The 25,902-nt window shown below is 44.3% G+C and overlaps 1 protein-coding gene across 1 annotated transcript in view; it reads right to left on the bottom strand.

The window, feature by feature from the left end:
• Positions 1-25,902, bottom strand: part of LOC126482122 (uncharacterized) — a 322,283-nt gene that overhangs the window by 135,413 nt on the left and 160,968 nt on the right. Inside the window, exon 2 of the mRNA XM_050106099.1 lies at positions 8,139-8,313. Within this exon, the coding sequence (XP_049962056.1) occupies positions 8,139-8,300 (162 nt within the window). The 5' untranslated portion in view covers positions 8,301-8,313. The remainder of the gene's footprint in view (positions 1-8,138; positions 8,314-25,902) is intronic.

The following is a 25,902-nucleotide window of genomic DNA, read 5'->3' as shown; positions in this document are numbered from 1 at the left end:
TAGTGAAATCATTTCCTCTGTATGTTTTTCTGAACCAAGTTTCAGAGTGTCCATTTGTGTTGCAATCGTGTCTACTGTGTCTTTTAAGTTTTCTTGACTTTTTGCAAGTTGCGCAACCGAATCGGTAGATGCAACTGCGTCAATTTTAGCTTGCAAGGTGTTGTGATTTTCATGAACAATAGTTTGCAGTTCTTTTATGGCTGCTTCGTGATTCTGTAATGCATTTTCATGACGCGAAAAAATAGGTTGGAAATGCTCACAAATTTGTGTTTTTACGTCGTTACAGACTTTTTGACATTTCGATTCAATGTGATGTAACTCAGCAGTTAAATCCTCACGTGTTCGTTCAAGAGTTTGCTCCAATGAGTCTAACTTTTGAAGCTTTTGCTGTGTTTGTCTCTGATTTTGTTCCATTGTGTCTAACTTTTGAAGCTTTTGCTGTGTTTGTCTCTGATTTTGTTCCATTGTGTCTAACTTTTCAAGCTTTTGCTGTGTTTGTCTCTGATTTTGTTCCATTTGTTGCATTAATTGCAATAATAATGTATTAGTGTCTGGAATCTGTTTCTCTACACTTTTCGGCAGTGCATTTGCACCGACAACATTCACATTTTGACAAGCAGAAAATGTGTCTTGACTTATTTGAGAAAACGGTGATGACCCAAAACCTGAATCTACAGTATTTGCGAAATTGTGTCCTGTCATTTCGGATTCCTGAGGCGAGCTGTTGCCGACCGATCGATCGATAATGCTTCCCTCTTCACTAATTGTTTCACTGACCGTGCCATTGTTTGCCGCCCGCTCCATTTCCCTATGCACGATTACCAAATTACTACTTTGAACATCAGTTAATTCATTACTCTGCGGCGCTAACACACTGCCTTCGTCTTCACTGTCATTTCTCAGTTTACTTTGGAGCCTAGTATTACGTTTTTCACACGCCATTATTGTCACAGTATTTCACACGAAAACACAGAAAAACACAATTTGAAGAGCAAAATAAAATAACGTAGCAATGGAAATAATGTCTAGTTAATTGCAGCTGCGAAATACTTGGTGCAAATCTACATGCATGCCACAACTGTTTTACTCTACAACAATGAAAACTACAACTACAAAGGAGATTCTCTCTACAATTACGCGCTAGCAATAAACAAAAGCTACACTAAATACACAAACTACAAGAAAAAATCAGAAGATTCCAGTGAGGTATCCTAGGCTAAGGGTCGACATATGAAACGTCCCCTTTGAGCAATTATACAAGACTGTGCTTAACCTGACACACAATATTTTTAGCGCAACGCAATCTGATTTTCAAAATTTCCTACTAAAGAATGGCCCTGACAAACATTAAACTATACCTTTCACAAATCACTAAATCACTTACCTCACAATAATCTTCGTTTCTCCCACTACTGCAATACAGCAAGCGCCACTACTCCCAGCTAAATAAAAGATTCAAACTACTAAAGGCACTAACTACTGATAGGGATAGTTAGCAAATGAAAGATATTAATAGAGAACAAACAATGTATTTACCTTAATACCATCATATATAAATATATCAGTTCATGAAAAATTACAAAACTCCGCCATCTCTCTCCCCACATCCACCACTGCTGGCGGCTCACCTCCAACTGCGCAACGCTACGCGCTGTTCACATCCAGCTGCCGCTGCCCAACACTACAATGGCAGACAACAATGCAAACTAGCGACAGACTGCACACAGCACAGCCAGTGATTTTCATATTGAGCGCTACGTAACGTTGCCAATAGGAAAACATAAACAGCCTACTTACAAAATGATTGTGGCACAGAAATCGTACGTTTCGAGACATGGGTTCCAGTTAAAAGTAATACCACTCAAATCCCTCTACAAGTCCTCGAAGTTTGTATTGACAATTTCCGAACAACCTGTACTGATGGTCTGAGACGGTCGAGCGGTATAGAAATTGGATCTACATGGAAGCTGGTGCAGATACAATTATTGCCCATTTTGGACGTGATGACGATGCAATAGTCTCTGAAGTCCAAGTTTCGTAAAGAAATACCGCTTGCAATAAATGCATCGTCCAAAAAATGTAGCTCTCGAGGTAGTAATGTCCTTCACACCATGAGAAATTTGCTTAAAACATTAAAGTTTCTGAACGTCAAGGCGATATATTTGGACGACGAGGAACAGACGTTTCCAAACCCCTACACTCCATTTTGTGTTGCAGTTATACGGACATCTGTTTATTAAAAAAGCCCCTTTTAATATATATAATTTCACATCATCTAGAAAGTTTCGAAGCTGGTAACACTTTTTGTTCTTCTGTATGAGACTCCATGCTGCTCCTAATTTTTTTGCTTGGGCAAAGTTGATGTGTCAGTTTCTTAGTCCTGAGCACGTTTGTTGAAAACCCTTAAAATATTCGATATTACATACTCTAAGCTCAACACCTTTATACAACGCAGAACTGAGCACTAGATGTCACGAGAGGCTGGCTCGTCAGTATAAATGGAGGCGTTGAGTAACAGCAGTAACAGCAGTCAGTAGAGCTCAGATTCTAACTGAATTTTATGAGACACATTTCAACCTTTCTTAAAGCTGCCACATTGTTGGTGATGTGACTGAAGTAAAAAAGCAAAGGAACAACCACACACAGCTAAACCTAGGTCTCATGTACTGATGGTCTGAGACGGTCGAGCAGGATAGAAATTGGATCTACATGGAAGCTAGTGCAGATACAATTATTGCCCATTGTGGACGTGATGATGCAGTTTAGCACCGAAACCTTTCGAACTGAATAAAGAAATTTAAAATGCACCGTTGAAAATAGTATCATCAGTTCTCATGGACTAATTTTTTTTAATATCCAATCCTTCTTCGCATATGTCGCGAAAACGCCATAAATGAAGCTTAGCAACAATCGTTCTAACTGCGCATCATTCGCGATCGGAACAGGAAGAGGAGGTATTGCTTGTGATACGAGAAGTACCCTCCGCCACTAAAACTAAGGTGGCTCCCGGAGTATACACCACTGGCCATTAAAATTGCTACATCACGAAGATGACGTGCTACAGATGCGAAATTTAACCGACAGGAAGAAGATGCTGGGATATGCAAATGATTGGCTTTTCAAAGCATTCACACAAGGTTGGCGCCGGTGGCGACACCCACAACGTGCTGACACGAGGAAAGTTTCCAACCGATTTCTCATACACAAACAGCAGTTGACCGGCGTTGCCTGGTGAAACGTTGTTGTTATGTCTCATGTAAGGAGGAGAAATGCGTACCATCACGTTTCCGACTTTGATAAAGGTCGGATTGTAGCCTATCGCGATTGCGATTTATCGTATCGCTACATTGCTGCTCGCTTTGGTCGAGATCCAATGACTGTCAGCAGAATATAGAATCGGTGGGTTCAGGAGGGTAATACGGAACGCCGTGGTGGATCCCAACAGCCTCGTATCACTAGCAGTCGTGATGGAAGGCATCTTATCCGCATGGCTGTAACTTATCGTACAGCCACCTCTCGATCCCTGACTCAACAGATAGGGACGTTTGCAAGACAACATCCATCTGCACGAACAGATCGACGACGTTTACAGTAGCATGGACTATCAGCTCGGAGACCATGGCTGCGGTTAACCTTGACGCTACATCACAGACAGGAGCGCCTGCGATGGTGTACTCAACGACGAACCTGCGTGTGCGAATGGGAAAATGTCATTTTTTCGGCTGAATCCAGGCTCTGTTTACAGCATCATGACAGTCGCATCCGTGTTTGGCGGCATCGCGGTGAACGCACATTGGAAGCGTGTATTCGTCAACGCCGTACCGGCGTATCACCCGGCGTGATGGTATGGGGTGACATTGGTTACACGTCTCTGTCACCTCTTGTTCGCATTGACGGCACTTTGAACAGTGGACGTTAAATTTCAGATGTGTTACGACCCGTGGCTCTACCCTTTGTAAGGTGTCAGGCAAATCCAACACCTTCCATGAAAACCCTAACATGAGAAGCAAATCCAGTAGTGTGTCACATAGCTCCGAATAAATCGTGACATTAAATTAACCAAAGTAATACGAGTATCGAGTGAGCAAATGGAATACCACAGACTAACACAAGAATGACTAAATGCATGTCATACCTTCCCACCCTGAGACAGACGCAGTTCCGAGGGGAGAAACGAGAACAGAAGCCGAGAGCAGAACCGTGTTAAGCTGGAAGGTCCTACGATAAGGGACGGACGGACACCCACGTCGCCAGCTAACCGCTGGGACCACACAACCAGCAAGTTTTAGCGTGAGACTTTTTCGCATCTCTGTTACGTCAGGTCCACCCCCCAGCCCTCCAGAAGAACAGTATATATCTTACGATAACACTAAAGGACCACACCAGCTGCAAGTTTTAGCGTGAGACTTTTTCGCGTCTCTGTTACGTTGCAAACTTTAAAAACTTTACCCCACCACGAAAAGTATAACGTTTCTCATTGGATAGACAGAATTTTTGTAGGCAGAGCTTAAGGTTAACATTGAGACCCTGATTGGTCAGATGAAAACACAGCCAGATAGTTTTTTTTTAAACCAACTTCGGTAAATTGTAGGAAGGAGAAGTTAGGGCAAGTTGCTTCCGAGACGGCGAGGTGAGCGGAGCTGTGCTGTTCGCCGCCCCCTGACGAACACCGACAAGGTAATGAACGCACGCGTTGCCTCATTTTTGAGCGCATAAGGCTTCACTCAGAACTGCAGAAGTCTCATCTGTTACATCCCCTTTTTGCGTAACACTAGTGTCGATCGTCAATTAAAGCTCATGGTGTTCACATTTGCCACTTGAAGTAAAAATCTGAAACGCGATGATTTTTCCGTTATGTAATTATTAAGAAGCCACATCAGCCACTGTAATTTACGGCAAGTTAGCTAAGTAATTAAAGATAATTGAGGGTCACTGTAGACCATTTTGGTAGTTTTCTCTTTTGTGAAACTTAATTTAAACCTAGATTATAGATGTGATATGGCATAGGTCATCCTTCGATCCATTGTAGAACTTGGAAACCCATTCAGGGAATATTCTTCACATTTTTGTTGAACGCAGATGGTTTTTGCCATCCCGTATTAAAACATTTCCTTTTATCGACAGTGCAATTTATAAACAATGTTTTGTGAGTACAATAAAATTTCCAATGGTAAACTTAATTGCTTTTTCGACGTTATTTTACCAGCCAACTAAAAATAGGAAAGCCTTGAACCCCTTCCACTAAATTTAGTTAGTATTAAGATTCTTTTACAGGAAGTGCAGTGGAGCTGACGCTGAAATCATTAACTATTTGGTTATATCATTGCTAGTCTCACTGAACTCTTCTGAACTCTACGTGTCATGTGTGGTCTGGCGTCTCCTTACCAGCAACACGTCCCAGGTTCAAACTAGTCGATTCCCTAAAAAACGCGCTCAGAACGTCGTTGCGCGAAAAGTGGAAGGGAGACACGATATAGAACAACAGAAACCACGCAGAATGTTAGACCTTCATTCGATCCCTGCGAAACTCTACATTTCAGCAGGATAATGCACGACCGCCTGTTGCAGGTACTGTACGGGCCTTTCTTGATACAGAATATGTTCGACTACTGCCCTGGCCAGCACATTCTCCAGATCTCTCACCAATTGAAAACGTCTGGTCAATGGTGGCCGAGCAACTGGCTCGTCACAATACGCCAGTCACTACTCTTGATGAACTGTGGTGTCGTGTTGAAGCTGCATGGGCAGATGTACCTGTACACGCCATCCAAGCTCTGTTTTACTCAATGCCCATGCGTATCGAGGCCGTTATTACGGCCAGAGGTGGTTGTTCTGGGTACTGATTTCTCAGGATCTATGCACCCAAACTGCGTGAAAATGTAATCACATGTCAGTTCTAGTATAATATATTAGTCCAATGAATACCCGTTTATCATCTGCATTTTTTCTTGGTGTAGCAATTTTAATGGCCATTACTATAGATGTAAGAGGGATGTTCAGTAAGTAATGCAACACATTTTTTTTGGGCCAGTTTCGTTTCGAAAAATGTGGTAATTGTTGTGAAACACTGGATTATTATTAAGTTCAAGTATGTGTCGGCGTTATACGTAACCTCCGAAATGGCGCCTGAAAAGGATTTGCGTTACAAGGAGAGACCTGCCATTTAGCTTCATTTGGCGGTAAACCAGAGCAACGTAGTTATTAATAAGTGCTTGTAGACTACCTACGGAAACCTGGCAGTAAACAAACGGACGGCACATGGTTAGGTAAAGCGTTCGTGATCGTCCCGGCAAGATCGCGAAAACCTGTCCGATTTCTCGAGTGCTGGCTGGTCGCACACAGTTGCGATTCCTGCACTGAAGAAACGACTTCAGCGTGTTTTCGAAGCCACAAAATGCAACTGATCACCACCATCATCATCTTCCTGACAACCTGAACCTGAGACAAGTTTGCACACCCTAGAGGAGCTCACAAAACTTCATTGGCTGTTCTTCCTCATCCTCCCGAGTCTCGCTCCTTCCATCTATTTGGTGCAACCAAGGAAGCACTCTGCGGAAATAGTACGTGGGTGATGAGGAGGTTACTGATGCTGCAAGACGTTCGCTTCGACATCGACCAGTAAATTGGTACCATCGGGGCAAAATGTTCAGTTGTTTGTGAAATCTTATGGGACTTAACTTCTAAAGCTGTCAATTCGTCTAAGTACCTGGGTGTTACAATTACGAACAACTTCAGTTGGAAAGACCACATAGATAATATTGTGGAGAAGGCGAGCCAAAGGTTGCGTTTCATTGGCAGGACACTTAGAAGATGCAATAAGTCCACTAAAGAGACAGCTTACACTACACTCGTTCGTCCTCTGTTAGAATACTGCTGCGCGGTGTGGGATCCTTACCAGGTGGGATTGACGGAGGACATCCAAAGGGTGGAAAAAAGGGCAGCTCGTTTTGTATTATCACGTAATAGGGGAGAGAGTGTTGCAGATATGATACGCGAGTTGGGATGGAAGTCATTACAGCAAAGACGTTTTTCGTCGCGGTGAGATCTATTTACGAAATTTCAGTCACCAACTTTCTCTTCCGAATGCGAAAATATTTTGTTGAGCTCAACCTACATAGGTAGGAATGATCATCAAAATAAAATAAGAGAAATCAGAGCTCGAACAGAAAGGTTTAGGTGTTCGTTTTTCCCGCGCGCTGTTCGGGAGTGGAATGGTAGAGAGATAGTATGATTGTGGTTCGATGAACCCTCTGCCAAGCACTTAAATGTGAATTTCAGAGTAATCATGTAGATGTAGATGTATGTCATCAGTCCCTAAGGTTACACACTACTTAACCTAAATTATCCTAAGGACAAACATACACACTCATGCCCGAGGGAAGACTCGAACCTCCGCCGGGACCAGCCACACACTCCATGACTGCAGTGCCGAGACCGCTCGGCAAATCCCGCGCGGCCCACCGGGGCAGACAGTACCTCCCATTAAGGTGGTTTAAGGCCGTGTCACTGAACGGAGATAAGTTGCAAAATTGTGTTTTGTAGACAGAAGTGTGAGGGAAATATGGTATACTGGACTCTTGAATAAAGCCAACGTATGAAACTTCCTGGCAGATTAAAACTGTGTGCCGGACCGAACTCGAACTCGGGACCTTTGCCTTCGCGGGCAAGTGCTCTACCAACTGAGCTACCCAAGCACGACTCACGGCCCGTCCTCACAGCTTTGCTTCTGCCAGTACCTCGCCTCCTACCATCCAAACTTTACAGAAGATCTCCTGCGAACCTTGCAGAACCAGGACTCCTGAAAGAAAGGTAAGTAAAGCGGAAGTAAAGCTGTGAGGACGGGGCGTGAGTCGTGCTTGGGTAGCTCAGTTGGTAGAGCACTTGCCCGCGGAAGGCAAAGGTCCCGACTTCGAGTCTCGGTCCGGCACACAGTTTTAATCTGCCAGGAAGTTTCATATCAGCGCACACTCCGCTGCAGAGTGGAAAGTCTCAGTCTGGAAAGCCAACGTACTTTACGAAAAAAGATATTTTGCACCACTTATTGAATGCTTCTCGTAGATGTAGAAGAGAGCAATTAAAAAAAAAAAAAAATTAATCCTCGAGTCAGCTTATCGTGCAGAAAACTGAGTGGTACTTACCGGGGCAGCGAGATCGCAGACCTCGTAAGGCAGCAGCGGCTCCTCCGAGCAGTCCTCGCCGTCCTCCTGCAGGAAGGGCGGCCGCGGGGGCGGAGGCACGAGGAAGCGCGGCGGGGGCGGCCCGGGGCAGTGCTGGCAGGCGGCGGCGCGCTCCGGGGACATACTGCGACCGCGCCTGCGGGCACACAGTGCACGGACCTGCAGCGTGACCGCTCGCTCACCACGCAAAGCGTGTCTTATTCCGGGGCTGGCCGTCGTGGCCGAGCGGTTCTAGGCGCTACAGTCTGGAACCGCGCGACCGCTATGGTCGCAGGTTCGAATCCTGCCTCGGGCATGCATGTGCGTTATGTCCTTAGGTTAGTTACGTTTAAGGGGGTGTAGGACGTCAAACGGGCTGACTTGGAACAGGAGAGGCACCAAAGGACATTTTAATTTCCACTGTCTACACTTTTACAAGTAAATTCATAAATCTTTGTCAGCATGACAAAGAAGGATTCAGGATTCACACTCGTAGCACAGGAATTTCAAAAACATAACAAAATAATTTTCTTTGCATGTGAAATTTCATCATTTGTTCACTTACTATTGGCTGCATTTGTTGCTATAGGTAGACTTTTCTTCGTAAGTAAGAGAGACTGTTCGATGAATTTTGGGCAACATACAAATCATGCTTACAGGTGTCAAACTCTAGAATCTATTTAATTTATGAAAAAAATGAATGAGCTGTTACGTTTTAAACTTTGTTTAGAAAAAAATCAAATTTTGTAGTTAATTATCTCAGTTTTTACCACAGTTTTTAATACATTTGGAAAATTCTAGAGTTTCATACACCTGTAAGTATGGGTTGTATGCTGTGCAAAATTCATCAAAGAATCTCTCTTACTTGTGAAGGAAAGTGTACCTATAGCAACAAATGCAGCCAACAGTAAGTGAAAAAAATGATGAAATTAAAAGTTCTAGGAGACTGACGATCTCAGATGTTAAGTCACATAGTGCTCAGAGCCATTTGAACCATTTTGTTATTCCGGCTCTCGAGCTACGAGCATTTGGCGTGGCAGGGGGAGCAATCTGTCCAAGACCACACTCGGTCAGCACGTGCATCAACGAAATTATCACTGCCAGAGATAAAACGCACGGCAAAAAGTACCTCTATCAGCCTACTGTTACTGTCAGCTACACCACTCCACTTACCCTTCCACGACCTAGGAAGGCTTAGTGTGTAATAGTGTAAGTAGGCTGTTTAGGTTTTTATGTTGGTAACGCCACGTAGCGCTCTGTATGAAAAGCACTGGCTGTGCGGTGTGCAGTCTGTGGCTGGTTTATATATTATGTATATATGATGACTTTTGAACACTATTAAGGTAAATACTTTGTTTGTTCTCTATCAAAATCTTTCATTTTCTAACTGTGCCCATCAGTAGTTAGCGCCTTCAGTAGTTTGAATCTTTTATTAAGCTGGCAGTATCGGCGCACGCTGTATTGCAGTAGTTTGAGTAACGAGGATTTTTGTGAGGTAGGTGATTCATGAAAGGTATACGTCATAGTTAGTTAGGGGCATTCTTTTGTAGAGATTATTGAAAGTCAGATTGCGTTGCGCCGCTAAAAAAATATTCTGTCAGTTTAGTGATGTTCAGAATAAGTAAAGAGAGAACTGTCTGAGTACGTTCAGTTTTGCTTAGCTGTTTGAAAATCAAATAACGTAAGAGGTTTATCAGCACAGTAATTCACTAATTTTCCAAAAATTTTCAATAAAGCGGTCAAGCACCGGCATCAACGAAATTATCAGTACCAGGGCATACCGCGGGCCAAAGCAACATCTATATTAACTTTCAAATGGTTCAAATGAGTCTGAACACTATGGGACTTAACATCTGAGGTCATCAGTACCCTAGAACTTAGAACTACTTAAGCCTAACTAACCTAAGGACACCACACACATCCATGCCGGAGGTAGGATTCGAACCTACGATCGTAGCGGTCGCGCGGTTCTAGACTGTAGTGCCTAGAACCGCTCGGCCACGCCGGCCGGCTATTAACTTTCAATCAGCTGCAGTACACCACACCGCTCTTACTGAACAATGTAACTTCTCCGATTCTCATATTTAAGCATCGGACCGCCTGTCACGACTATCGATACTGGATACCCAAGGCCCTTCTACACTAAAGATCGTTTAGCAAATCTTGACTGAGTGCCCGGAAATTACCCCGATATAAATGGGTCTATGCCAGGTGAAAGAATAAGATTTGCATACCTCTGTCCGACTATGGATACTTAAGCTATGAACCTACTAGGTTTCCCTGAATGGAGCAGCTTTACAGCTGAAGTTCATGAAATAATACACGCATTCAGATACCCGAAGTATAATGTGGATTATATTCTGTTAAATTTGCGGAGCTCTTCGAGATTATAACATCAGTCCTGAAGCTTGAAAACGAAGTATTACTTCGATGTACACGAACAAATCTATCAGAATTTAACTTCTCTGTGGGGCATTCCGGAATGAGAGACAACGAAATCGCTGACCAATTAGCAAATCTGGAAATCCCGGGTTCGAGTCCTGGTCGGGGCACACATTTTCAGCAGTCCCTATCGAGGTGTATCAACAACACCTGTCGGCAGCTAAGGGTTTCAATTAATTATCAATTAGCAAAGAGTTCCATGACCGAGGATTCCCCTTCTTTGTACATCTACTTTACACAGACTTCCTAACAACTGTAACTAAAGGAATGTTTCGATGATAGGCAATGAAAACCTCCTACTCCATTTTGTTAAATTTTACAGGAGAAGCAAAAGCGGTTTCTTGAAAATAATATAAAGTGATACATAGTAAGTTGCTACTTGCATAGCTATACAGTAGAAACCCAGTTATTGACAAATTATGGAGATCTATGCACTGTCAAATATCTCTTTGATAATGGGATGCTCGTTATCGAAGTTACGGGGTTGTCACAGGCAGAGTTACTAGGTTTTCATTACCTACCATTGATTTAGTATTTAGTATCAGTTCTGGGAAACCTCTCAGATTACGAAAGTGCAAAACCTTGCATAGATTCATCAATGCATTCCCAAAAGAACATGGCATTGACTTAAAACTTTTACGACTGCATACAAGATCAGCCATAAGAATACGAAATGAACATGTGTATCAGGCACATCCCTACCAAAACAAAATATTATCACTTCCATAGTGCGAAGATCAGCCCTCATTACTTGCAGAGTTAAAACATCCACTACTGCAGGCCGAAGTGGCCGAGCGGTTCTAGGCGCTACAGTCTGGAACCGCGCGACCGCTACTGTCGCAGGTTCGAATCCCGCTTCGGGCATGGATGTGTGTGATGTCCTTAGGTTAGTCAGGTTTAAGTAGTTGTAAGTTCTAGGGGACTGATGACCTTAGAAGTTAAGCGCCATAGTGCTCAGAGCCATTTTGAACCATCCACTACTCGGCTGTTATCGCTACACCAGTCAGTACGCTAAACTGTATAAAGCAATCGTCATACTGGGAATCCCCCTACCAGCAAGAGTGAACCAAAAATCTACATTCATATCGCAGATACTTTGAAGGGACGGATATTTACCGCTAAATTCCAAGATCTGAAGAAACCAAGTCACAGCAACCGCAAAATTTGAGTGCCCTCACAGGTGCACAGCGGCACATGCTACCAGAGGAAGAAATCGTATGCAGTCATCTTCTAATAGGTTACTTGTGTACAGTGTTAATCCCTTGCCCCATCTGTTATTTAATTCCAATGTTGAACAACACAGAACTCACTACAGTGAAACATGATTTTCTATCATTAACGTCCCCAGTACACGTTACATGTTTATCTTATTTATAATAATAATATACAATTTATCAATAGTCGCATCTATCGAAAATTGCTACTAACATAACTCATATGTAATTGTGAAGTATTAAATAACGATATGATTGGTTAACTAGAAGAGCAGCCAGACCCCAAATAAATACAACAAAAAAATACATGTTTCCTAGTTACGCATGGACTTGGCACCTGCTCTGACCTGACGTAGCAAGTAACTCGTAGCTGAGCGAAGCGATTGGAACATACTCGTATCGGGAGGGAAATCGGCCTACAATGAAAACTGCACGCCTGATAAGTAAACGTTAGTGAATTCATTATTTTTATCTCTGCATTTTCTGTCCTACTTGCTTACAAACACTGTTGTGTAGCACACTGGTGCACTAAACTTAAGGATGAAAGTAACTTTCGCGAGATGTGTCGTCTCTATCAAATAATAAAGTTGTTGCAGTATAGTACAGAAGGCAAGTGAAAGAAATACGCAGTGAGACGAACAGGAATGAGACGTTTATTCAAAGACAGCAATCACAGTTAAGTCACCGCAAGTTCTGATGGTCCCTTGACATTACAACAGACGCTATGCGTCAGTTAATACTGTATGTGATCACCACGGATGGCAATGATTGCTCTGCAACTTACTCCCCATGCTGGCAACGAGGATGGTAAGGAGTTCATGTGTTGGAAGCGTTCCATTCCCTCACCAGAGCCGTCAACGTCAATGTATGGTCGTTGGTACAAGTGGACGTTCTGCAAAATGTGTACCCAATGCCTCCCACAACCGATTGGATCTATGTAGGAGGAACGGCAGGTCAGTCTGTTCACAGAACATCATCTCGTTCCAAGAGCTTCTTGACGTGCTCAGTTCAATGCGGACGCTCATTGTCATCTATAAAATTCATATCAGGGCCGAATGTACCCACGGAAAAAGCACATGGGGCTGGAGTATCGCGCCACAATAACGTTGATCTGTGGAGTGCCGTGTTCGAAGTTTTGGAGGTCAGTTCGCCCATGCAAAATAACGGCCCCCCACACGCTAACAGCTAGACCATCAAAACGATCATGTTCGACAATGTTCTTTGATGTATTACCTGTTCCCACCTCTTTCCATATGATGCTACGTAATTTACCCAGGAACACTGCTGCACATGATGTTTTAACGGTCTAGGTTTACGGTCTGTGGAGGCATAATGTTACTTGGGGGTACTGATTTCAAAATCTTCGAACACAGTACACTCACAAGACAACGTCATAGTGGTACTGAACTCCTTAACCGTGTGCGTCTTTCCAGGGATGCACTCCGTCCCGATTCCAATTTTACGAATGACAATGCTCGACAGCTTCGAACAACGTAAGTGGAGAATCTCTTGAAACAGGAAGAAATTTGTCGAATGGACTGACCTGCGTGTTCCCCCGACTTAAATCCTATCGTGCACGTGTGGGACGCGTTGGGGAGATGTACTGTAACATGTTCACATGCACGTTAACCAGTTGTCAAACGCGCTTGTGGCGCAGCGAAACGCCCTATCTCAGGAACTGCTTAGGCCGGTATTATACTATCAAATTTCTTATCCAAAGTTAATATGTCAAATATTTTTGTCAAAGAAGTTTGATGGTGTAATAGGGCACTTTGTCAAAACTCATCCGTCGTCAAATGAATTTGATCAAATCGAGGGCCTCTCTGTAGATTTGATCATAGAAGTCGCTTGTCTTCTGTTCACAGCAATGTGACATGTCACCACATGGAGCGCTAGCATCGCTGCAGCGTTGTCATCTGTAGTGTTTTTATTAACATTGCCGGTGAATACAATTGGTGTGTACCGACAACTACAAAATTAATAGAGATGTATGAAGCTGATGAGGCGCTTTACAACGTGAGGCACCCAGAATACAAAAATTAATTAAGAAGATTGGAGATCTAACCTAATCTAACTCTTTCTGTAGCAAGGAATCTGAGTGTTACAGAGAGCCTGTCTTCTGCAGATCTAGCAGTTCTTAAGCGAGTATTGTGCTTTGTGATATACACTTCACTGAACAAATACTGAAATGTATGCTCATCTGTTCTTAAGTAATTTATGTACGACTTTACGTCCTCAACTACTAGATCACGTAAGAAGTTTTGTTGAATGCTTTTATCGTCTCGTCGTAAAACCCACGGCTTCACCCAAGAACGTTTCCTTTTTTTTTTCCCCGCTTCCCTTCCACATGTGCACACAGTGCAATTGTGGTACATAATACACTCCTGGAAATGGAAAAAAGAACACATTGACACCGGTGTGTCAGACCCACCATACTTGCTCCGGACACTGCGAGAGGGCTGTACAAGCAATGATCACACGCACGGCACAGCGGACACACCAGGAACCGCGGTGTTGGCCGTCGAATGGCGCTAGCTGCGCAGCATTTGTGCACCGCCGCCGTCAGTGTCAGCCAGTTTGCCGTGGCATACGGAGCTCCATCGCAGTCTTTAACACTGGTAGCATGCCGCGACAGCGTGGACGTGAACCGTATGTGCAGTTGACGGACTTTGAGCGAGGGCGTATAGTGGGCATGCGGGAGGCCGGGTGGACGTACCGCCGAATTGCTCAACACGTGGGGCGTGAGGTCTCCACAGCACATCGATGTTGTCGCCAGTGGTCGGCGGAAGGTGCACGTGCCCGTCGACCTGGGACCGGACCGCAGCGACGCACGGATGCACGCCAAGACCGTAGGATCCTATGCAGTGCTGTAGGGGACCGCACCGCCACTTCCCAGCAAATTAGGGACACTGTTGCTCCTGGGGTATCGGCGAGGACCATTCGCAACCGTCTCCATGAAGCTGGGCTACGGTCCCGCACACCGTTAGGCCGTCTTCCGCTCACGCCCCAACATCGTGCAGCCCTCCTCCAGTGGTGTCGCGACAGGCGTGAATGGAGGGACGAATGGAGACGTGTCGTCTTCAGCGATGAGAGTCGCTTCTGCCTTGGTGCCAATGATGGTCGTATGCGTGTTTGGCGCCGTGCAGGTGAGCGCCACAATCAGGACTGCATACGACCGAGGCACACAGGGCCAACACCCGGCATCATAGTGTGGGAAGCGATCTCCTACACTGGCCGTACACCACTGGTGATCGTCGAGGGGACACTGAATAGTGCACGGTACATCCAAACCGTCATCGAACCCATCGTTCTACCATTCCTAGACCGGCAAGGGAACTTGCTGTTCCAACAGGACAATGCACGTCCGCATGTATCCCGTGCCACCCAACGTGCTCTAGAAGGTGTAAGTCAACTACCCTGGCCAGCAAGATCTCCGGATCTGTCCCCCATTGAGCATGTTTGGGACTGGATGAAGCGTCGTCTCACGCGGTCTGCACGTCCAGCACGAACGCTGGTCCAACTGAGGCGCCAGGTGGAAATGGCATGGCAAGCCGTTCCACAGGACTACATTCAGCATCTCTACGATCGTCTCCATGGGAGAATAGCAGCCTGCATTGCTGCGAAAGGTGGATATACACTGTACTAGTGCCGACATTGTGCATGCTCTGTTGCCTGTGTCTATGTGCCTGTGGTTCTGTCAGTGTGATCATGTGATGTATCTGACCCCAGGAATGTGTCAATAAAGTTTCCCCTTCCTGGGACAATGAATTCACGGTGTTCTTATTTCAATTTCCAGGAGTGTACAACTGCTGCGGTTAATAACAGTTGTTGTTGTTGTTGTTGTTGTTATTGATGGTGTCATCTTGAACTTTGCCGAAAAGTATGATGACAGTGTAATACCCCTTTTTAGCGCCACGTACAAGATCTTTGTCAAATAAAGTTGACGAATATTTCATTAAATCTTTTACAAAGAAATTTGATAGTGTAGTGTGTGTGTGTGTGTGTGTGTGTGTGTGTGTGTGTGTGTGTGTGTGTGTGTGGTTTGAGGTTTTCGGGCGCTATACCGGCCTTACCAACATTGAGGGTGGCATGGGACTACGTTGCAGGGCATGGATCAGTGTCCATGGCGATCAGACACACTATTGAGAAACATGTCTCGCCTTTTGTAATGTCCAGGAGCCCAGCATAAATCGCGGTGACTTGTAGTATGATTATTGTCTCTCAATAAAAGTATCATTTCTGTCATCTCAAATGGTTCAAATGGCTCTCAGCACTATGAGACTAAACATCTGAGGTCATCAGTCCCCAATAACTCAGAACTACTTAAACCTAACTAACCTAAGGACATCACATACATCCATGGCCGAGGCAGGATTCGAACCTGCGACCGTAGCAGTCCGGACTGAAGTCTGTCGTCTCATAGGGTATTTCTTTCAGTTACTTTGCGTACTATACCGCAGCAATTCTTTCGATCTATGGTCCCAGTTTCAACGAGCTGTATTCCTAGCAATGACATCTTGCGAAAATTACGTTTGTCCCTAATTTGTGCACACCAGCGTATCATAAAACAGCCACAATTTAGTTCGCTAAGCAAAAGCCTAGAAGCAAAATTTTTGTCTACTATAATGTTAGTCAAGATTTGGAATACGAGTAACGTTTTGCATTCCTCTCTTTGGCCATGAGCGTAACTCACAAGACTACAAATATTTCTTTCTGCCACTACTAGAAATTATAAACAGTACTGATACACACGCTCTACTGCGAACCGGGTCAGGAAGTTTTGTCGAGTACAGCACCCTATCTCGTTCTCTTGCATCCTTAAAATAATGAACACGAAAAGAGCAAATGGCAAAAATATTACATTAATTATTTTCATAACTGCCCAGAATGAAAGTGGGTGGATAGTTCCTTCGGTCAATAAGAAATACTATTCACGTTTTTTGCTGATAACAGAGAGAAGCATTTTCTAAATTTGTTATCAAAATATATGTAACGTTCCAGATTTTGTTTTAAACTTTTTTAACCGTCATTTAGTGATGTTCCCGAAACTTCAGCAAGAATTGAGGTTTTTAGTTTTCTATGGAACCGAGATAACTTGGATGAAAAGATGAGCGAGGGGAATGCTTCTGTTTCTTTAAAAGCACGCCACTGCTCACAAACTATAAGAGGTGCGAAAATAAATTTTCGACTCTCAATTTCAAATGGTTGCAACAGCGAACAAGGAAGATATCGAGGAAACTCGATCCTAATAATGTGTAAACAATTTGTACCTTGAAATTATCCCAGCCGGAAGCAACCCCGGCTTATTCCGGGCGTGTCGAGTAGAATGTACGTCCCACCTCCTAACTTTCGCAGAGCGCACTACTCCGTCCTCACACCACTGTGGCAACCACCACTCGACTGTCTAGTCAACTAGCCAATCGAGCTGTACGTGGGAACTCAGGCTCGCTCCGGCAGATGTCTGTTGCCCGCTGCTGCCCCACTGCACCTCGCGTCTGCAAGCACGAGGCAAGACGGTGAGGAACTTACAAGCATTTCTGAAGGTTGAAATGACCGACTTTACTATGTAGTGATGCGTAAGAAGGATTCTGAGTCAGAACTGTTTTTGGGGCCTTAACGTCTTCGTGAAGGGGTTGACATATAATCTTATTCACTGTTTCTCAAATCTTAGATGTAAGCAGTCGAGTCGTTTGCTATCTAGAGGTGTTCACGGTACGGGGAGCCTAGGTTTTTCACCTCAAGTAAGTTTTGACACAAAGATCTCGCACCACCACTGCAAACTTGAGTGATACAGACATTAGTGCCACTGAAATCATTAAAACTCAACGAAGTCCTAGGGCCCGATAGAATCCCTGTCAGATGCTATACCGAATTTGTGGCTGAAATAGCTCTTCTTTTAACAATAATACGCTGTAAAACTCTCGAAAAAAAAGAAAGCGCAACCCCAGGGTAGCAGAAGTGGTCCACAAAACTACGGTCAAATATCATTGATGTCTGTTTGTTGCAGAATCTTAGGACAGTTCTGAGGTCAAATGTACTGCGGTATCCAGATCACAATGACCTTGGCCATGCCAACCAGCATGGATTGCGAAAGCTTTGACCATCTGAAAATCAATTTACACTTTTCTCATACGACACCGAGCGAGGTGACACAGAGATTAGCACAATGGACTCGCATGCGGGACGACGATATTTCAAATCCGTGACCGTCCGTCCAAGTTTAAGTTTTCCGTAATTTCCCTAAATCACTCCAGACAAACACCGGAATGGTTTTCTTGAAAGGCCACGTCCGATGTCCTTTCCTATCCTTGAACCAGCAAAGCTTGCGCTGCGTCTCTAATGACCTTTATGTCGACGGGACGTTAAACCGTAATCCTTCTTTCTTCCTTCCTCCCTTTTCTCACGTGGAATCCTGAAAGCCGTAGATCAAGGCAGTGAAGTAGATGCAGTATTTCTCTATTTCTGAAGAGCATTTGACTATAGTACCGCACATACGCCAATTACCGAAAGTTCGATCGTGGGTATTGAGCGAAATTTGTTAATGGATTGAAGATTTGTTGATGGGGACACCGCAGGTTATCTTGGACGGAAAGTTATCGACAGATGTGGAAGTGTGCGCCACGGAAATGTGTTTTGGACCCTTGTTTGCTTTTCGCAGGTGATGCAGTTACCTATAATGAAGTACCGTACGAAAAAATGAAAAAAACTGCAATAATATTCACTCGAATTTTGATAAGATTTCAAACTGCTACACATATTAACAACTTGCGTCAGATATTTAGGAATGTAAAGTTCTGTACTTTACAAATCGAAGAAACGTACGATCCTATGACTACAATATCACGGAGTTAAACTGGAATGGGTCAACTCCTAAACAGACCTGGGTGTAATCGTTTACAGCATTATGAAATGGAACGATCACGTATGCTGACTCTTAGGTAAAGCAGGTGGCAGACCGTTTCAATGGTACGATACTAGGGAATTGGCATCAGTCTAGCACGGAGTCTGCTTCATCATCACTCGTGCGACCCATACTACTTAAAATATTGCTCGTGCGAGTGTGATGCCAAGAAAAAACAAAAATTTAGTAAATCAGGAAAATCTGTCACTGGATCAAGTTTGCAACTGTAATGAGGCAGGACTCAATTACAGACTGCTACCAACACCGTGGCAGCTAGAAATGAAACTTCCCCTCCAGGCCGTAAAAAGTCTAGAGATACCGTAATGATTCTAGCTTGCACCAGTGCCTCCAGAGATCACAAATTGCCGCTTTTGTTAGTTCGTAAGAGTTCACAGTACAATGCTTGAGTTTATACTAGAACATTGTTTACAAAGCAAACACTCAAGTACGAGGGAAGTTCAGTAAACAATGCAACACATTTTTTTCTCGGCTAATTCCAGTTGAAAAAACTGATTCAGGCCATATAGTTTCATGAAGTTCCGATAGGTGGCGGCGCTACATGTGGACTTCAAAATGGCGTTTGTAATGGCGGTACGTTCCAAGCAGAGACCCGTCATTGAGATTCTTTTGGCGGAAAACCAGAGCATCGCAGATATTCTCAGGCGCTTGCAAAATCTCTACGGAGACCTGGCAGTGAACAAAAACACGGTGAGTCTTTGGGCGACGCGTCTCCCATCACCGCAACAAGGACACGTAAAACTGTCCGTTCTCTCAAGTGCCGGGCGGCCGCAAGTGCTATAATACCTGCGATGTTGGAAGGTGCTGACACACTCATTCACCATAATCGACGGATTACGACCAAACACATCGCTGCTAGACTAGACGTCCCTGTTGGTAGAGCAGACTCACTCGTCCACCAGCCGGGGTACTGAAACGTGTCTGCCCGCTGGGTTCCTCGCCACCTGACAAGACCAATAAAGAGCAACGAAGGATCATCCGTGTGGTATTTCTTACGCTCTAAGAGGCCGATGGTGAAATTTTTTGTCGAACATCGTCACTGGCGACGAAATATGGTTTCATCACTTCAGCGGGAAACAAAACAGCAAATCCATGGAGTGGCACCACACAAACCCTCCTCCGACAAAAAGTTCAAAGACGAACGCTCAGCCGCTAAAGTCATGGCGACAGTATTCTGGGACTCTAAAGAGGGTTATTCTGTTTGATGTCCCCCCTCATGGTGTAATAATAAAGTGTATTTTCCTAACTACGGAAGCGATTTCACAAAAAATGAACATATTATCCACGAGAACGAAAGCCCCACACAAAACTGCGCACCCGAGATGAATTCACAAAACTTCATTGGACTGTTCTTCCTCGTCCACCCTACAGCCCGGATATCGCACTTTCCACCTGTTTGGCCCGATGACAGATGCACTCTGCGGGAAGAAGTAATTGGATAATGGGGATGTTACTGATGCACGAAGACGTTGGCTCGGACTTAGACCAGTAGAATGGGAATACGTAGGCAGTGGCATTGAGCAGAGACTATGTTAAAAAACAGGGTTCAGTAGCCAAAAGAGTGGAGAATAACTTGCTGTATCGGAATCCTGAAAAAACCAACCTGCTTCCAGAAAAAAATATGTTTCTTTACTTAGTGAACGCCGTTAACTGATAATTAACATAATTTACTGCAATAATAATAATTCCATTACCAAAGAAAGCAGGTGTTGACAGATGTGAAAATTACCCAACTATCAGTTTAATAAGACAGCTGCGAAGTACTAACGCGAATTCTTTACAGGCGAATGGAAAAACTGGTAGAAGCCGACCTCGGGGAAGATCAGTTTGGATTCCGTAGAAATGTTGGAACACGTGAGGCAATACTGACACTACGACGTATCTTAGAAGAAAGATTAAGGAAAGGCAAACCTACGCTTCTAGCATTAGTAGACTTAGAGAAAGCTTTTGACAATGTTGACTGGAATACTCTCTTTCAAATTATGAAGGTGGCAAGGGTAAAATACAAGGAGCGAAAGGATATTTACAATTTGTACAGGAAGCAGATGGCAGTCGAGGGACGTGAAAGGGAAGCAGTGGTTGGGAAAAGAGTGAGACACGGTTGTAGCCTCTCCCCGATGCTATTCAATCTGTATATTGAGCAAGCAGTAGTGGAAACGAAAGAAAAGTTCGGAGTAGGTATTAAAATTAATGGAGAAGAAATAAAAACTTTGAGGTTCACCGATGACATTGTAATTCTGTCAGAGACAGCAAAGGACTTAGAAGAGCAGTTGAACGGAATGGACAGCGTCTTGAAAGGAGGGTATAAGATGAACATCAACAATAGCAAAACGAGGATAATGGAATGTAGTCGAATTAAGTCGGGCGATGCTGCGGGAATTAGATTAGGAAATGAGACAAAGTAGTAAAGGAGTTTTGCTATTTGGGGAGCAAAATAACTGATGATGGTCAAAGTAGAGAGGATATAAAATGTAGACTGGCAATGGCAAGGAAAGCGTTTCTGAAGAAGAGAAATTTGTTAACATCGAGTATAGATTTAAGTGTCAGGAAGTCGTTTCTGAAAGTATTTGTATGGAGTGTAGCCATGTATGGAAGTGAAACGTGGACGATAAATAGTTTAGACAAGAATAGAATAGAAGCTTTCGAAATGTGGTGCTACATAAGAATGCTGAAGATTGGATGGGTAGATCACATAACTAACGAGGAGGTATTGAATAGAATTGGGGAGAAGAGAAATTTGTGGCACAACTTGACAAGAAGAAGGGATCGGTTGGTAGGACATGTTCTGAGACATCGAGGGATCATCAGTTGGAGGGCAGCATGGAGGGTAAAAATCGTAGAGGGAGACCAAGAGATGAATACACTAAGCAGATTCAGAAGGATGTAGGCTGCAGTAGGTACTGGGAGATGAAGAAGCTTGCACAGGATAGAGTAGCGTGGAGAGCTGCATCAAACCAATCTCAGGACTGGAGACCACAACAAAAACAACTGTAATAATACTGTGAACATGAAGTTTTGGATATATTTGTAAATAAAAGGACTGTAAAATAATCACTCTTCGTCTAATTCAAGTTTTCCCAAATTTGAGCTCTACTCGCTCCTAATTACCTCGAATTCATGAGGTTTTACTGCACTCACTACGAAAGCGTCCGTTCTGTATGGTAGATACACCTGAGCTGTGCTTTAAGGAGGGAGGGGAGGGGAGGTGTGCAGAGAGAGAGAGAGACAGAGAGAGCTATCCGTGCAGCGAACGCGATGTGCCGAGGCCTTCCTGCCGTGTTCTGGTCCAGGTAGGTGAGAACGTGAATGCGCCGGCTACACTACACAGCGACGCCCCACGGGAAATGCAGCGAAGTGACCGGCGCGCTCGGCATTTTTATTTTTGTTTTTATTCGCGGGGCATGCCTTCGGCGCGAAACCTCCCAGCGGCGATATTAAGTGGTACTCGTATTCCTGCAGACTCCACGGGCACGCCATTAGCGGTAATGACAGCGGTGTCTCCGCGTCGCGCGCAATGGCTGCCTGGCTGGATGTCGTCACGCCCCGCTAGTGCCACCTACTCTCTACTCTCGGCTGCTCCCACCCCCCCCCCCCCACCCTCCACCCATTCCCTCCCCCTCCTCCCACACTCTCATACAGGCGCCATCGATGGGAACCACGCAAGGTCTCGAAATCAATAAGCTGTGTCCCCATGATAACGTCACACTCGTTAGTGCTATTTCCGGGTCCAGAGCAATGGATACAAGTACACCAGCTTAGGCCATCGACCGTCCTTTGCCCAAACGTTGAAGGCCTGTCACATGTCATTAGCTCTGTGGTGTCACCGCCAGACACCACACTTGCTAGGTGGTAGCCTTTAAATCGGCCTCGGTCCGTTAACATACGTCGGACCCGCGTGTCGCCACTATCAGTGATTGCAGACCGAGCGCCACCACACGGCAGGTCAGGTCTAGAGAGACTCCCTAGCACTCGTCCCAGTTGTACAGCCGACTTTGCTAGCTATGGTTCACGCTCTCATTTGCCGAGACGAAAGTTTAGCATAGCCTTCAGCTACGTCATTTGCTACGACCTAGCAAGGCCCCATATTCAGTTACTATTGATACTGATACGTACCTTCAAGAGCGACGTTCATCATTAATGGATTAACGTTAAGTACCAAACTAGCTACGTCCGCCTTCTGAATTCTGATTCCTTGTCATGTTCCAGACCTCACGTCCGTATAGTTCTTCCCTTTCATGCCAGCCTGCGTGAGCTAAATCGGCGTGCATTTCGGCCTCCTCTAGTACTACGGTGTTGGCTCTTCTGCCAACCCAACAAACTCCACGTCGGCCCTTAAGATCGGTACGCATACGACTGCATGCGCTACCAAATACTATAGGCTCTAGATACCGGCTCCCAGGTTGATGCCATATTTCTCGACTTTCGAAAGGCGTTCGACTCAGTTCCGCACTGTCGCTTGCTGCAAAAAGTGCGCGCTTACGGTCTATCCAATGACATATGCTGTTTGATTGAAAGTTTTCTAACAGACAAGGAGCAGTATGTCGTCCTGAACGGGTAACTTCAACAGATACAAGAGTAACTTCAGGTGTGCCCCAGGGCAGCGTAATAGGTCCTCTGTTTTTTACCATTTACATAAACGATCTGGTTGATGGTATTGACAGCGGCCTTAGACGGTTTGCCGATGATGCTGTAGTCTAGAGGAAAGTACTATCACACGAAAATTGTGAACAAATCAATGAGGATTTGCAGAAAATAAATGTGTAGTATAATGAATGGCAGTTATCTCTCAATATTAGTAAGTGTAACCTACTGCGTATAACAAGGCGAAAATACCCATTAATGTACGAGTACAAAATAAATGATCAGTCTTTGGAAGCGGTAACATCAGTCAAGTATCTGGGTGTGACTGTTCGAAATGATCTCAAATGAAATGATCAGATTACATAACTAACGGGTAAAGCGAACTCTAGACTGCGGTTTATTGGTAGAATCCTAAAGCGATGCACTCTTTCAACAAAGGAAATAGCCTACAATACGTTAGTTAGTCCAGTCTTACACTATTGTTCGTCTGTATGAGACCCTTACCAGTTGGGTCTGATTCAAGAGATTGAGAAGGTCCAAAGAAGAGCGGCAATATTCGTGACTGGTACATTTAGCCATCGCGAGAGCGTTACAAATCTCATAGATAGTTTGAAGTGGGACACACTTGCAGATAGACGACGCGCTAAACAGAAGGGTCCAATCTTCACCGAGGATGTAGAGCATATATTAGTACCACCAACTTTCAAATCGCGAAATGATCATCATTCAAAGATAAGGGAAATAAGAGCTCGTACTGAGGCGTTCAGATAGTCATTTTTCCCTCGCGTGATCCGCGAGTGGAACAGAGGGGGTGGGGGGGAGGGGGGGGGGAACACGACTTTGGCGCGAATTGTGCCCTCCGCCACACACCGCTTGATGGCTAGCAGAGTATGTATGTAGATGTAGATACGTTTCAAAACGCCGTTTATAAAAATGAATTTTTCCGGGGCTCAAACCTCGGATTCTGTTAGTGATAGATAGGTAAGGGTCAAGTGCTTCTATAATCCTTGGGCTGCGGGCCATTTGTATACCCAACTCAAGGATCGTCTTACTATAACTATCGTAGAGCACAGAGTGGAATTTTGAAATTTCACACTTCCACCCCTTTATGTAACTGCGACTAATCGCTTGACGCTTTTTGTATTATATGTGGTTTATGGTGCGCCTCTACTGTCTTATGCAGCCTCAATCTGGTTCATGGTCAGTTCCTGAGAAAATCCAAAAACATGGTTTTTGGCTATCGAAACCGAGTCGCGAATTCCAACATGGCTGTGAGTAGCAAAAAGTTTTAACATTTGCGATATATTTCTACGATCCCCATCTCAAATAAAAATGAATATATTCTTTTTATCTTTGTCCGTATCCGAGGTACATAGTTCAACGTTACCCTACTTGTAAACGTAATATACGCTCGTAACATCCGGTGTGAGACGAAAACGTAGTTTGTGGAGTAGCGTGGAGAAATATGCAGATTCAGATTCATCGGAAGAATCTTAAGGAAATGTAACTCAACCATGAAAGTAGCGGCTTATAATGCGCTTGTTCGCCCGATTCTTCGGTATTGTTCATCAATCTGGGATCCCTATCAGGCAGGACTGATAGAGAGAGAGAGAGAAGATCCAACGAAGCGCGGCTGGTTTCGACACTCCACTGGCAGACGTTACAAGAGAGGCGTTGTGCATCACGGAGAGATTACTATTGAAATTTCGGGGCAGTACGTTTCAGGAGTAGTCGGACGACATATTACTCCTCCCCACATACATCTCGCGTATTGACCATGAGCAGAAAATTCGAGAAACTAGAGCCAATACAGAGGTTTACCGACAGACTTTCTTCCCATGCACTATTCGCCAGTGGAACGGGGTTGGAGGGATCAGATAGTGATAATGAAAGTACCCTCCACCACACGCCATTAGGTGGCTTGCGGAGTATGATGTAGATGTCAAGTGTTTACGTTAGCATCAGAAGGATAGTAAAGCACATGAAAAATTTTTGTGCACTTAAATCTGGTCATTTCTATTTCACGTGAGTAAACTACCAAAATTTTACTAGTCCTTGAAGTTCTTTGCACAGAGTGACAAGCCCTGCAGCAGCCGGGAAAAGAAGCAAACAAAAATGTTCGTATCGGAGCACAAGAAAAACTATTATGCTCCTCTAGTCTGACTAAAGTGGGACACCTTCCTCACCATCTTTAAAAAGATCTCAAAAACATTGCGTGCAAAATACATTCGCGCTCTTTTATACTGAGAGAGAAGGAGACACAGACAGTATGAAACAGGCGGAAAAGTAGATACTGGAACACAGCAGACAGTGGTTGTGGTGTAGAAAGAACGAAGGAGAGAATAGCACGTGAGAGAGAGATAGCACACAGAGGCAGCAGAACACAGATGACAATGACAGAACAGTGCTAGGAATAGAGTGAAGCAGAAAGTGCCAGTCGGAGAGCATCAAAGGTAAGGAGAAAGTGGAAATGGTTGACATCCCTGATTATGACAGACAGAGTCTATGAAAATTACAAGAAAAAGAGAGGCAGCGACAGTGAGAAGAGACAGCAGCAGTGGGGAGAAATCAGTGATGTATTAGCAGTAAG

This window comes from Schistocerca serialis, chromosome 5, assembly GCF_023864345.2.
Source record: "Schistocerca serialis cubense isolate TAMUIC-IGC-003099 chromosome 5, iqSchSeri2.2, whole genome shotgun sequence".
Taxonomy (NCBI): Eukaryota; Metazoa; Arthropoda; class Insecta; order Orthoptera; family Acrididae; genus Schistocerca; species Schistocerca serialis.
The sequence above is the reverse complement of the archived record's forward strand: the minus strand, read 5'-3'. Positions and strand labels throughout refer to the sequence as shown.